This window comes from Oncorhynchus mykiss, chromosome 12 (genome assembly GCF_057628025.1).
Source record: "Oncorhynchus mykiss isolate SJ-2025 chromosome 12, ASM5762802v1, whole genome shotgun sequence".
Classification (NCBI taxonomy): domain Eukaryota; kingdom Metazoa; phylum Chordata; class Actinopteri; order Salmoniformes; family Salmonidae; genus Oncorhynchus; species Oncorhynchus mykiss.
Window position 1 is genome coordinate 17,741,260 of NC_143033.1, and position 14,270 is coordinate 17,755,529.

Here is a 14,270-nt window from a genome sequence, read left to right on the forward strand (position 1 = left end):
TTGATATGTTTGAATTACCTGAATGTTTGATATGTTTGAATTACCTGAATGTTTGATATGTTTGAATTGGCTGAATGTTTGATATGTTTGAATTGGCTGAATGTTTGATATGTTTGAATTGGCTGAATGTTTGATATGTTTGAATTACCTGAATGTTTGATATGTTTGAATTACCTGAATGTTTGATTTGTTTGAATTACCTGAATGTTTGATATGTTTGAATTGGCTGAATGTTTGATATGTTTGAATTGGCTGAATGTTTGATATGTTTGAATTGGCTGAATGTTTGATATGTTTGAATTGGCTGAATGTTTGATATGTTTGAATTGGCTGAATGTTTGATATGTTTGAATTGGCTGAATGTTTGATATGTTTGAATTGGCTGAATGTTTGATATGTTTGAATTGGCTGAATGTTTGATATGTTTGAATTACCTGAATGTTTGATATGTTTGAATTACCTGAATGTTTGATTTGTTTGAATTACCTGAATGTTTGATATGTTTGAATTACCTGAATGTTTGATATGTTTGAATTACCTGAATGTTTGATATGTTTGAATTGGCTGAATGTTTGATATGTTTAAATTACCTGAATGTTTGATAAGTTTAAATTACCTGAATGTTTGATTTGTTTGAATTACCTGAATGTTTGATATGTTTAAATTACCTGAATGTTTGATATGTTTGAATTGGCTGAATGTTTGATATGTTTAAATTACCTGAATGTTTGATTTGTTTGAATTACCTGAATGTTTGATATGTTTGAATTACCTGAATGTTTGATATGTTTGAATTACCTGAATGTTTGATATGTTTGAATTACCTGAATGTTTGATATGTTTGAATTACCTGAATGTTTGATATGTTTAAATTACCTGAATGTTTGATATGTTTGAATTGGCTGAATGTTTGATATGTTTAAATTACCTGAATGTTTGATTTGTTTGAATTACCTGAATGTTTGATATGTTTAAATTACCTGAATGTTTGATTTGTTTGAATTACCTGAATGTTTGATATGTTTAAATTACCTGAATGTTTGATATGTTTGAATTACCTGAATGTTTGATATGTTTGAATTACCTGAATGTTTGATAAGTTTAAATTGGATGAATGTTTGATAAGTTTAAATTGGATGAATGTTTGATATGTTTGAATTACCTGAATGTTTGATATGTTTGAATTGGCTGAATGTTTGATATGTTTAAAAAGTCAGAATGTTTGATATGTTTGAATTGGCTGAATGTTTGATATGTTTGAATTGGCTGAATGTTTGATATGTTTGAATTACCTGAATGTTTGATATGTTTGAATTACCTGAATGTTTGATATGTTTGAATTGGCTGAATGTTTGATATGTTTAAATTGGCTGAATGTTTGATATGTTTGAATTACCTGAATGTTTGATATGTTTGAATTACCTGAATGTTTGATAAGTTTAAATTGGATGAATGTTTGATAAGTTTAAATTGGATGAATGTTTGATATGTTTAAATTACCTGAATGTTTGATAAGTTTAAATTGGATGAATGTTTGATATGTTTAAATTACCTGAATGTTTGATATGTTTAAATTGGATGAATGTTTGATATGTTTGAATTACCTGAATGTTTGATATGTTTAAATTGGATGAATGTTTGATATGTTTAAATTGGATGAATGTTTGATATGTTTGAATTACCTGAATGTTTGATATGTTTGAATTGGCTGAATGTTTGATATGTTTAAATTGGATGAATGTTTGATATGTTTAAATTGGATGAATGTTTGATATGTTTGAATTGGCTGAATGTTTGAATTGTTTGAATTGGCTGAATGTTTGAATTGGCTGAACGCAAAATCAAAGACTGCACACATGAATGCAATCATGAAAAGTGCCAACTTAGCAAATAGTCTATTTCTGCTTAAGCCAACTCCTTAAAAATTCAACTCCATGCATGGCAAAGACTGTTGGCTGCAGCAGTAATATATTCACACCCAGGCTAGTGAGATCAACCACTGATGAAGGTGTCCCTCACCATCTATGGACGGCACCACAGTCTTCCTCAGTGCCAGCACCAGCCCCAGAGGTGAACCAAAGAGGAAGAAGTCTGCCACCTCGAAGTCCAGCCTCCCTCCCTCTAGCATGGTACTCCCGCTGGAGCGCCTCGAACCTGAGTCTGTTCTCAATACACTGCTATGGAGACTGGAGAGACAGGGGGAGAGAGAGAGAGAGGGAACGGCAAAAGAGTGGGGGAAAAAATAAACAGTAGAAAAGTTAACATTTGATAACAAAGGTCGATCAATGTAGCTATACCTTGAATGTGCGTGTGTGTCTGACCTGGACAGGAATGCCTGGTGGTGTTTGATGGTGTCTAGTTCATAGGTGGAGGAGTCGCTGCGTTTGCGAGGCAGCATTCTCTTGGGGTCGTCAGGCCCTGAGCTGCGAGGGATGTCAATGTTACTGCGACTAAGATGGCGACTGCCCTCCAGAGTCGGAGAAGACGGAGAAGACAGAGAGACACTGTTTATTATGATGCCAGGGGAGAGGCGGTCTGTGTCCTGGAGAGACGGAGGAGGAGGGGGAGGTGGAGGGGGAGAGAAAGAGAGGGAGAGGGGGAGAGAGAGGGCACACATAGTAGCTGTCAGATCTATGCAACAGATAGGACCGGTTTCCCAGACAGAGATTAAGAGAGTTACATTGAAAGTGTGTTTTAGTCCTCGAGTAGCCCTGTGGGATGGAATTAAAGGAGACAGAGGTACCTGTACGCTGACGGTGCTGCCTCGTCTACTGCTGTTCTGGCTTTCTGAAACGATGACGTTACTGCTGCACAGCGCATCAAACCCTAGGATACCACCTACACAGTCCCCGATCACACACACCTACAGGAGGAGAGAATACACAGATTTAAACAGTGACACAGTGACACATGTTTTGTTGTTTTGGCTCTGTACTCCAGCACTTTGGATTGGAAATGATAAAGTAGCGTTGAGGTTATCATGAATATTGATGAGTGAGAAAGTTACAGACGCACAAACATCATGCCCCCAAGACAAGCTAACCTCTCACCATTACTATAAAGTAAAAGGGGAGGTTAGCATTTTTGGGGGGGTATGATATTTATGCCTCTGTAACTTTCTCACTCATCGTTATTGATGATTCATTCAGGACAATTCATAATCATGGCAGCATCCAAATTCATGTAGAAGTGTTTAGAAACATATTCTATTCTTATTTACAATAAAAGTGACTCCAAAATGACACAATACATTATTTACTATTCATTTATATTGGGCATAAAATAATCTGAAACACAACCAAAACAAACAGCAAATGCATCCAACAAATACTAAACATTTTACTACTTTAATACACATATAAGTGAATTAGTCCCAATACTTTGGGGGGGAGGACTATGTACAAAAAGTCATTTTTAAACGGATCAGTCAATAAGGATGAAAGTACCCTCAAATGAAAGCTGACAGTTTGAACATTAACTGCACAGTCATTGTATCATTTCAATGCTAGAGTACAAATCCCAAACAAATATTTACCACTGTCCCAATACTTTTGGAGCTCACTGTATTGTATAATCAGCAAAAATCACTAATCCCTAAACTTTGACCCCTGACTCCTGCACTGACCTGTCCGGAGAAGGATGCCCCTTCCAAGGACCTGATAAAGTCTCCATACACCTGATTGGCTCTTTGGATGACGGTAGCCACGGCATCTTGGTACTGCGGAGCGGAAGTGGCCAATAGAGGCAGTGCAGCCAGAGGGATGTGGTCCTGACTGTTGGAAAGGCAGCCCTCATCAAAACTATAGGGACTGAGACTGGACCAGAGAGAGAGGAGCGAGGGTTAGAGTGCGTGTTTGAGTGTGTGTGTGTGCGTGCGTGTGCTCACTTGGAAACCTGTGTACTCACTTGGAAACCTGTGAAAAGGCATCGGCACACACCGCCGGGCAGGGAACCATGCGGATGGCAATGCGTCCTAGGGCTGCTGGGTAATGCACTCTCATCACAGCCTCAAATGCTCCACTCAGAGTGTTGACGTCAGCCTGCTTACTACTTGGCTCACCTGGGAGTAATTATGAGTAAATACAAAATTGTTACATTGTCTTTACAAGAATAAACAAAGTAAGAACACTGCTTAAGTGTTTAAGGTAACTGTTTAAGTGTTTAAGGTAACTGTTTAAGTGTTTAAGGTAACTGTTTAAGTGTTTACTGTAACTGTTTAACTGTTGTCCACTTTATAAAAATAGTTATTATATTGTATACCTGCTCCAGTGTCTAATATGTTACCCCCATGAAGAACCAGAACCAGAACGTGGATCTTGGAGGGCGTCAGACACTGCTGAGACGACCCATCCTACAGGATAAAGAGGAGGAGAGATGGTGGACACTGATTATTATTATTATTTTGTAGCTCAGTTGGTAGAGCATGGTGCTTGTAACGCCATGGTAGTGGGTTCTACTGTATGCACACTTTGCTAAATGGCATATAGAGTATATATGTGAAGGAGCACAATGAAGTAAACAATGGCATGGATTTTTAAAAGAAAAACTAAAACAACATATTTTCACAGCCTACAGCAATGTTCCCTCTCATTTTTTTCAGCATTGAGCAAATTTTAGGTCTGATGGGCGCAAACTTCAACATTGTGGAAATTCTGTGCAACGTCTAGCGTGCTTTTACTGTGAACACTGAGGCTGTACCCACTTTAAGTTACTGTGAACACAGGCTGTACCCACTTTAAGTTACTGTGAACACAGGCTGTACCCACTTTAAGTTACTGTGAACACTGAGGCTGTACCCACTTTAAGTTACTGTGAACACAGGCTGTACCCACTTTAAGTTACTGTGAACACTGAGGCTGTACCCACTTTAAGTTACTGTGAACACAGGCTGTACCCACTTTAAGTTACTGTGAACACTGAGGCTGTACACACTTGAAGTTACTGTGAACACTGAGGCTGTACACACTTGAAGTTACTGTGAACACTGAGGCTGTACACACTTGAAGTTACTGTGAACACTGAGGCTGTACACACTTGAAGTTACTGTGAACACTGAGGCTGTACCCACTTGAAGTTACTGTGAACATGGAGCCTGTACCCACTTTAAAGTACAGTTTTAACAGTGACCAAGTATGCTACCGTGGCTATTTGATCATAATGTAAGCCTACCAGAGTGGCCTACCATAAAAAATAATGGAGAAAATGCATCCCACAACATTTTAACGGCCGGATGTGATGCAGTCTGGATTCGAATCAGGTACTGCAGTGACACCTCTTGCACTGTAATGCAGTGTCTTAGACCCCTACGCTAATCAGGAGCCCATTCCATGAGACTTTTGAAAAAAACATGCAGGGCTTAACATTAACTTGTTTATCCACTTGTCCTTTAGACAAGGAGGTGACTGAAAATGTTGTTGTGTTGTTTGATGCAAGAAACCACTTTACAAAATAAAATGTGTCATTATTCCCAAACCATTATTAGAGACAAATGATGCTACCCTCTGTCTATTGGCTACTTATTTTATTCAAGCCTATCTCAAAATACAACACTGCCTCTTTAAGACAAAAAAACTCTTTACCTGACTGTCTTTCAAAGATGTCTAGAAATGTACAGAGCATTCGGAAGCTATTCAGACACCTTGACTTTTTCCACATTTAGTTACATTACAGCCTTATTCAAAAATATATATATTTTTAAATTTCCCTTGTCAATCTACACACAATACCCCATAACGACAAAGCGAAAACAGGTTGTTAGAAATGTTAGCAAATGTATTAAAAATAAAAAACAGAAATGCCATATTTGCATAAGTATTCAGACCCTTTGCTATGAGACTCAAAATCGGGCTCCATTGATCATCCTTGAGATGTATCTACAACTTGATAGGAGTCCACCTGTGGTAAATTAAATTGATTGGACATGATTTGGAAAGGCACACACCTGTCTATATAAGGTCCCATAGTTGACAGTGCATGTCTGAGAAAAAACTACGCCATGAGGTTGAAGGAATTCTCCTTAGAGCTCAGAGACAGGATTGTGTCGAGGCACAGACCTGGGGAGGGGTACCCAAACATATCTGAGCAATTAGGGGAGAAGGGCCTTGGTCAGCGAGGTGACCAAGAACCCTATGGTCACTCTGACAGAGCTCCAGAGTTCCTCTGTGGAGATGGGAGAACCTTCCAGAAGGACAACCATCTCTGCAGTACTCCACCAATCAGGACTTTATGGTAGTGGCCAGACGAAAGCTTCTTCTCAGTAAAAGGCACATGACAGCATGGTTGGAGTTTGCCAAAAGCCACCTAAAGGACTCTCAGACGATGAGAAACAAGATTCTCTGGCCTGATGAAACCAAGAATGAACTCTTTGGCCTGAATGCCAAGCATCACGTCTGGCGGAAACCTGGCACCATCCCTATGGTGAAGCATGGTGGTGGCAGCATCATGCTGTGGGATTTTTTTTAACGGCAGGGATTGGGAGACTAGTCAGGATCGAGGGGAAAGATGAACAGAGCAAAGTACAGAGAGATCCTTGATGAAAACCTGCTCCAGAGCGCTCAGGACCTCAGACTGGGGCGAAGGTTCACCTTCCAACAAGACAATGACCTTAAGCACACAGCCAAGACAACGTAGGAGTGGGTTCGCGACAAGTCTCTGAATATCCGTGAGTGGCCCAGCCAGAGCCCGGACTTAAACCCAACCGAACATCTCTGGAGAGACCTGAAAATAGCTGTGCAGTAACGCTCCCCATCAAACCTGAAATAGCTTGAGAGGATCTGCAGAGAAAAATGGGAGAAACTCCCCAAATACAGGTGTGCCAAGCTTCTAGCAGCATCATACCCAAGAAGTATAAAAAAGCTACAATCGCTTCAACATAGTACTGAGTAAAGGGTCTGTGTACTTATGTGTATTTATGTAAATGTTATATTTCCGTTTATTATTTTCAATACATTTGCAAACATTTCTAAAAGCCTGTTTTCGTTTTGTCATTATGGGGTATTGTGTGTAGAATGATGAGAGAAAAAACGATTTAATCGATTTTAGAATAAAACTGTAACGTAATAAAATGTGGAAAAAGTCAAGGAGTCTGAACACTTTCCAAATGCACTGTACCCGTTTTGTGCTCTTGTAGGAAGCAATCAGCTGGGGCGGCAGGTAGCCTAGTGGTTAGAGCGTTGGTCCAGTAACCGAAAGGTTGCAAGATTGAATCCCTGAGCTGACAAGGTAAAAATCTGTCATTCTGCCCCTGAACAAGGCAGTTAACCCACTGTTCCTAGGCTGTCATTGTAAATAACAATGTGTTCTTAACTGACTTGCCTAGTTAAATAAATGTTACTAAAAAAAGCACTCCCATATTGCTCACTACAAATTATATAAACTCAGCAAAAAAGAAACATCCCTTTTTCAGGACCTTGTCTTTCAAAGATAATTTGTAAAAATCCAAATAACTTCACAGATCTTCATTGTAAAGGGTTTAAATACTGTTTCCAATGCTTGTTAAATGAACCATAAACAATTAATGAACATGCACCCGTGGAACGGTCGTTAAGACACTAACAGCACAAGCCATACTGCTCGTTCTGTGTGTGATTTCCTGCAAGACAGGAATGTCAGTGTTCTGCCATGGCCAGCGAAGAGCCCGGATCAGGTCTGGGACCTGTTGGATCGGAGGGTGAGGGCTAGGTCCATTCCCCCCAGAAATGTGCGGAAACTTGCAGGTGCCTTGGTGGAAGAGTGGGGTAACATCTCACAGCAAGAACTGGCAAATCTGGTGCAGTCCATGAGGAGGAGATGCACAGCAGCTGGTGGCCACACCAGATACTGACTGTTATCTTTGATTTTGACCCCCCCCTTTGTTCAGGGACACATTCTTGTCACGACTTCCAATTAAGTCGTTTCCTCTCCTTGTTTGGGCGGCGTTCGGAGTCGGTCTTCTAGCCATCGTCGATCCACTTTTCATTTTCCATTTGTTTTGTCTTATTTTCCTACGCACCTGGTTTCCATTTCCCTCATTAATTGTTGTGTATTTAACCCTCTGTTCCCCCCATGTCTTTGTATGGAATTGTTTGTTGTAAGTGTTTGTGCACATGGTGCTTTACTGGTGCGCGTCAGGTTTTGTACCCATATTCTGTTGGATTTTTATGCCGTTGGTTTTGGTATTAAACTGCTCCGGCTATTACCTAGTTCTGCTCTCCTGCGTCTGACTTCCCTGCCGCCAGTTATGCACCCCTTTACAATTATTCCATTTCTGTTAGTCACATGTCTTTGGAACTTGTTCCGTTTATGTCTCAGTTGTTGAATCTTGTTATGTTCATACAAATTCTTACACATGTTAAGTTTGCTGAAAATAAACGCAGTTGACAGTGAGAGGACGTTTCTTTTTTTGTTGAGTTTATAACTGGGCTAATAAATCACTAACTAGCAAAGGATATGAACATCATTTTCACACGTGGCTACATGCAGCTCTTACTTTAAACTCAAAACAAGCGCATCTACTCACGACCACAGCTGTAAACACAGTCCAGTTCAAAGTAAATGGCACAGATCCATTTATGGCAATGGTCTATTTGCATATAGGCCTTCTGCAGCTCTGATTGGTTATGCCACACCGGTCTATGTAGAGTATGGGCTGAGTCATGCTCAATAGAATCCTACTCCAATGCGTTCTGCCTACAACAAAATCTCTATCATGTTTCGGTCTGTTTTACTGAAAGTGGCTAATATTGTGTTGATTCGATCACAATTGCCACAGTAAAGGGAAAGGTTGATAGTTTTAAATAACTGTGAAAACTCTACAAAGTTGAGTGAAGTTCAATCTTGTGCTTGTCTCTGTTGGCTGATATTTCTTCTGCACCCTGCACACCAGTCTCTGGGCTACTGAGCACACGCACACGGGCGCAGGTTAGAGGGAACATTGGCCTACAGTATGATCTGAGTGACCTAACACAACACCCTACACGAACAAAAATATCCAGTTGTTTTTCCGGTAACTTACTGGCAGCCATTTACCTGCAATTTACTGTATAAAAAAGTACAGTATGTTACTGTAATTTCCAAAGAAACTTTGGTTTAACAGTTGACAATAACTTAACTGGATTCCAGTAAGTTACCATAAACACAACAGGATTTGTTTTACCTTGTACTACTGGGAACCTACTCACACCACAGGGCATTGGAGTTCTAAAGGCTACCTCTGAGCCTCAGAGGTTAAAGGTCAGACTTACAGCTGGTCGTCTGTGGGACCTGACAGTGGAACGACGTCTCCGTTTACTAGAGATGTGACGCTGGACACAGAGTGGATAACACACTGAGATGATGTGTGTGCCTGTTTGTGTATGTGTGTGTGTGTCTGTGTGTGTGTCTGTGTGTGTGCGTGTGTGCCTGTGTGTGTGCCTGTGTGTATTTGTGTGTGTCTGTGTGTATTTGTGTGTGCCTGTGTGTATTTGTTTGTGTCTGTGTGTATTTGTGTGTGCCTGTGTGTCTCTGTGTATTTGTGTGTGTCTGTGTGTACTTGTGTGTGTCTGTGTGTGTGCCTGTGTGGTGTCTACGTGTCTGTATCAGAGAGACGTGCCGCTGAACACAAAGCGCAACAACAAACATTCATATAATATGTGTGTGTGTGTTATCCCCAGAGACACTGTGACGTTCTCTCTCCCCCTGGGATCAGCTTCAGACAACTTTACCAAGTCAACTGTTCCAGTACCAAAGACATTGCTAAACATTGCTGTTAATGAATTGTTATGAAATGTTGTTACGAACTTGTGATTCTATAGTAAGTAATCCTCTGTGAGAATCTCATGTCGTTGTTTACCAGGTCTGTGAGAACCTCACAATGATGTTTAGTCTTGTCTGTGATGGATTCTGGGTACTAACTCTTAAACGAGTGCAGGGAAAGTGATCACGTAGCAGGCATTGATAAAGGGAGAGAGCCATGGATTAGTGATGAAGGGGGTCGAGGTCAGGTCAGGTCACGTTAAGGGAGAAGAACAAGTGTATTGCCCGTATCAAGTATTTTCCTGCCTAGCAATTAGCGAGGAGGAGACTCCACCGAAAGTGGGGTACATATACCACCACTATTGTAACCATGTCTTTTACGATTCAGCTGTTCGATCCTTTGGGAAGAATAAACTTGGTTTAAACTTTCACAGTGTCCGTTGAGTTCTTACTCTAATAATTAGAATCTAACATCTGTGAGAACCTCATGTCGTTGTTTACCAGGTCTGTGAGAACCTCATGTCGTTGTTTACCAGGTCTGCGAGAACCTCATGAATACTCTCATACAGTCTTCATACTGTAGCTACAGTGGAAGCATACCTCAATCAGTCGTTCTTCACTACTGGTTACTATATAGTCTTCACCCGACTCCTGATACAGGCTCTCTGTAAATACACATACACACACAAACAGACAGACAGACACACACACAGACAGACACGAAGACAAACACATGTGAAAACACACACACACACCATTAACTTTCATTAAACAAATTAACTTCCTGAAGGACGAGATTGGATATGAAGATATGAAATATAAATGAGGAACGGAACGTGTGTGTGCGTGTGTGTGTGTGTGCTCCTACCCTGGCCTTCGTCTGTCTCTGTAGTCTCTATCTTGTCCATCAGGTCGTTGGAACTCCACTTGTTCATCTCCTTGGCATGTAATAACAACTCCTCATCTCCAGAGAAGTCCTCTGAAGAGACAGACACAGCATAACATCAGCATAACATTAGTATAACATCACTATAAAATTAATATTACGTCAGCATACCATCAGTATAACATCAGCACAACATCAGTAGAACATCAGTATATCATCTATATCATCAGTATAACATTGGCACAACATCAGCATAACATCAGCATAACATCAGCATAACATCAGCTTAACATCAGTATAACATCAGCACAACATCAGCATAACATCAGCACAACATCAGTATAACATCAGTATAACATCAGTATAACATCAATATAACATCAGCACAACATCAGTATAACATCAGTATAACATCAGTATAACATCAGCACAACATCAGCATAACATCAGTATAACATCAGTATATCATCAGTATAACATCAGCACAACATCAGTATATCATCAGTATATCATCTATATCATCAGTATAACATCGGCACAACATCAGCATAACATCAGCATAACATCAGCACAACATCAGCATAACATCAGCATAACATCAGCACAACATCAGTATAACATCAGCATAACATCAGCACAACATCAGCATAACATCGGCAAAACATCAGCTTAACATCAGCATAACATCAGTACAACATCAGCTTAACATCAGTATAACATCAGCATAACATCAATATAACATCAGTATATCATCAGTATAACATCAGCACAACATCAGTATTACATCAGTATATCATCTATATCATCAGTATAACATCGGCATAACATCAGCACAACATCAGTATAACATCAGCATAACATCAGCACAACATCAGCATAACATCAGCACATCATCAGTATAACATCAGCATAACATCAGCACAACATCAGCATAACATCAGCATAACATCAGCTTAACATCAGCATAACATCAGTACAACATCAGTATAACATCAGCACAACATCAGTATAACATCAGTATAACATCAGTATAACATCAGCACAACATCAGCATAACATCAGCTTAACATCAGCATAACATCAGTACAACATCAGTATAACATCAGCACAACATCAGTATAACATCAGTATAACATCAGTATAACATCAGCACAACATCAGCATAACATTAGCATAACATCAGTATAACATTAGCATAACATCAGTATAACATCAGCATAACATCAGCACAACAGCAGTATAACATCAGCATAAGATCAGCATAACATCAGTATAACATCAGCATAACATCAGTATAACATCAGCATAATATCAGCACAACATCAGTATAACATCAGTATAACATCAGCATAACATCAGCATAACATCAGTTCAACATCAGTTCAACATCAGTTCAACATTAGCATATCAGCATAACATCAGTATAACAGTATAACTGTTGTAGTTGTAATAACAGTAATATAACAACATTTAATGACATGGAATAACATTTAATAATGGAATAACATATCGTTGTCAGACAAATCTTCTGATGAGATAGATATAACATCAGTATAAGCTGATAGTAGTTACTGTAGTCACTGTAATAACTGTTTGTAATAACATGTAATAGCATACCGGGAGCATCGAAGAACTCGTCGTCAGTGCTGTCCTCTGAGTCACGAGCGATACTCTGCATCCGCCACTCTGAGATGTTCTGGTTTACAGGACTTCCTGTGTGTGTGGGGAGGGGGGCGAGAGAGGACTAATCTTTGTATCTGTGCCATTATAGCGTCTGTGACAGCATGGGCAGCGCCATTGAGGAAATCTCTATTTTGAAGTAGTCAATTATCTTCTTCATGATTAGCTGATCCCTCTTGATGACCCGGTTGGACATGACTCCAACAGGGTCACCAGGAGGGATCATCCAATGAAGTTGGAAGTCCCACCCAGTTGATTACATTAAAATGGTGGAAGCACTCAATGTCGCTGCCCATGCTAACACAGCCTTTTAGCCACTAGAGGCCTCTATCATTCTCTATGGTGAGGGCACTATTCTCTCATGTTTGTTGGGTCAAGTGAAACTCCTGCTAGGGAAACGTCTTGTAGACTAGCAGTGATGTTTATAAGCTCCACCTTGTCCACTTAAAAAGTGTCTAGCGTCTGGGGGTTGATTTGAGATTTGTAAAGTTAAAGGCATTTCCCACTCACCTCCTCTCTTTGAGGATCTATTAGACGACCTGGACGAAGTTGACCACTGCTTGGTGAGCTCTCCACGCGTATGTAACGTATCTCCCAGCCCTGCCCCTCCACCCTCCACCTCTCCCCCGTCCCGCAGGGCCCCCTCCAAGTCCCGGTCAGGTGTAACGGGGGTCCTGTTGGACTCTGCTGCCCCCTCCTCGGTGTCACTGAGGCTGTACTGGGCCATCTTCGTGGCCAGGGCTAGCTGGGTCTCCAGCTCCAGCTGTCTGATGTCCTCTATGGTCAGACCGTACCATTCATCCTGCCAGCACCACGCCTGCCGGTGGGCACGCACCATCACCTTACGCAGGCCTGCAGAGAGGAAAGGACAGGTTAGTATCATAACGAACTAATTAACTAACTAACTAATCATCCATCACCTTACACAGGCCTGCAGGGAGGAGAGGACAAGTTAGTATCATAACTAACTAACTAACTAATTCATTAACTAATCATCCATCACCTTACACAGGCCTGGGGGGAGGAGGGGAAAGGGAAGGGCAGGACATTAATAACATTATCACAGACATTTCTCTCAATTCCAAACAATTTAATGATTCACCTCTCTCTTTCTCTCAGTAACCATCAATCATGCATACGTTCATTAGAAATACACTAATGAACCTGTCAATCCTAATGTACTGATCAAGCACCATGCAGGAACAACACACACACACACACACACACACACACACACACTGTATATACACAACATGTACTACTACTAAGTCAACAGTGATCAGTCAGACTTGAAATCTCACACCAGCAGCGGAGCGTAAGGAGATGGAAAGTTAGCCAGGTGTCTCCAGCAATTATCAACTAACTCTAAATGGGCTACTGTACAGGAAAACACACACACACACACACACACGCACGCACACACACACACACACACACACACACACACACACACAGACACAGACACAGACACAGACACACAGACAGACAGACAGACAGACAGACAGACAGACAGACAGACAGACAGACAGACAGACAGACAGACAGACAGACAGACAGACAGACAGACAGACACACACAGACAGACACACACACACACACACACACACACACACACACACACACACACACACACAGTACCTACCAACATCGTGTATGAAGCGTTCTATCTTGGACTGCATGCCCCAGTATCTGAACTCCACCTTGCAGAGCTTGTAGGCACACATGACCGGGTTCTGGGTGGGGTTCTGGTTGATCATTTCGATCCAGTCGTCAGTCAGTGGTCCTCGCTGGGTTTTCACCGATACATACAGCTTAGGGTCCTCCTCAACCAGGTACTCATGGGGCGCAATGTAATCCTTCACAATATCAATGGGGTCTGGGGGATGAACACACAATCACACTGTCAGTACAGGGCACAGACCACAATGAGCCATGTAGTGAATTCTCGATGGTTACTTTTTGGAGTGAATGGGTTTGGAGGGAACCAGAATAG

At 40.9% G+C, this 14,270-nt stretch overlaps 1 protein-coding gene across 4 annotated transcripts in view; it reads right to left on the minus strand.

Moving 5' to 3' along the window:
- Positions 1-14,270, minus strand: part of LOC110537074 (membrane-associated phosphatidylinositol transfer protein 2) — a 91,267-nt gene that overhangs the window by 25,400 nt on the left and 51,597 nt on the right. For all 4 annotated transcript variants that reach the window (XM_090191868.1, XM_036937060.2, XM_036937061.2 and 1 more), the window contains 11 exons: positions 13,920-14,153; positions 12,788-13,129; positions 12,215-12,310; positions 10,580-10,690; positions 10,312-10,376; positions 4,261-4,351; positions 3,907-4,060; positions 3,626-3,815; positions 2,744-2,863; positions 2,322-2,542; positions 2,020-2,186 (listed from right to left, as the gene is read on the minus strand). In XM_090191868.1, the coding sequence (XP_090047994.1) occupies positions 2,020-2,186; positions 2,322-2,542; positions 2,744-2,863; positions 3,626-3,815; positions 3,907-4,060; positions 4,261-4,351; positions 10,312-10,376; positions 10,580-10,690; positions 12,215-12,310; positions 12,788-13,129; positions 13,920-14,153 (1,791 nt within the window). The remainder of the gene's footprint in view (positions 1-2,019; positions 2,187-2,321; positions 2,543-2,743; positions 2,864-3,625; positions 3,816-3,906; positions 4,061-4,260; positions 4,352-10,311; positions 10,377-10,579; positions 10,691-12,214; positions 12,311-12,787; positions 13,130-13,919; positions 14,154-14,270) is intronic.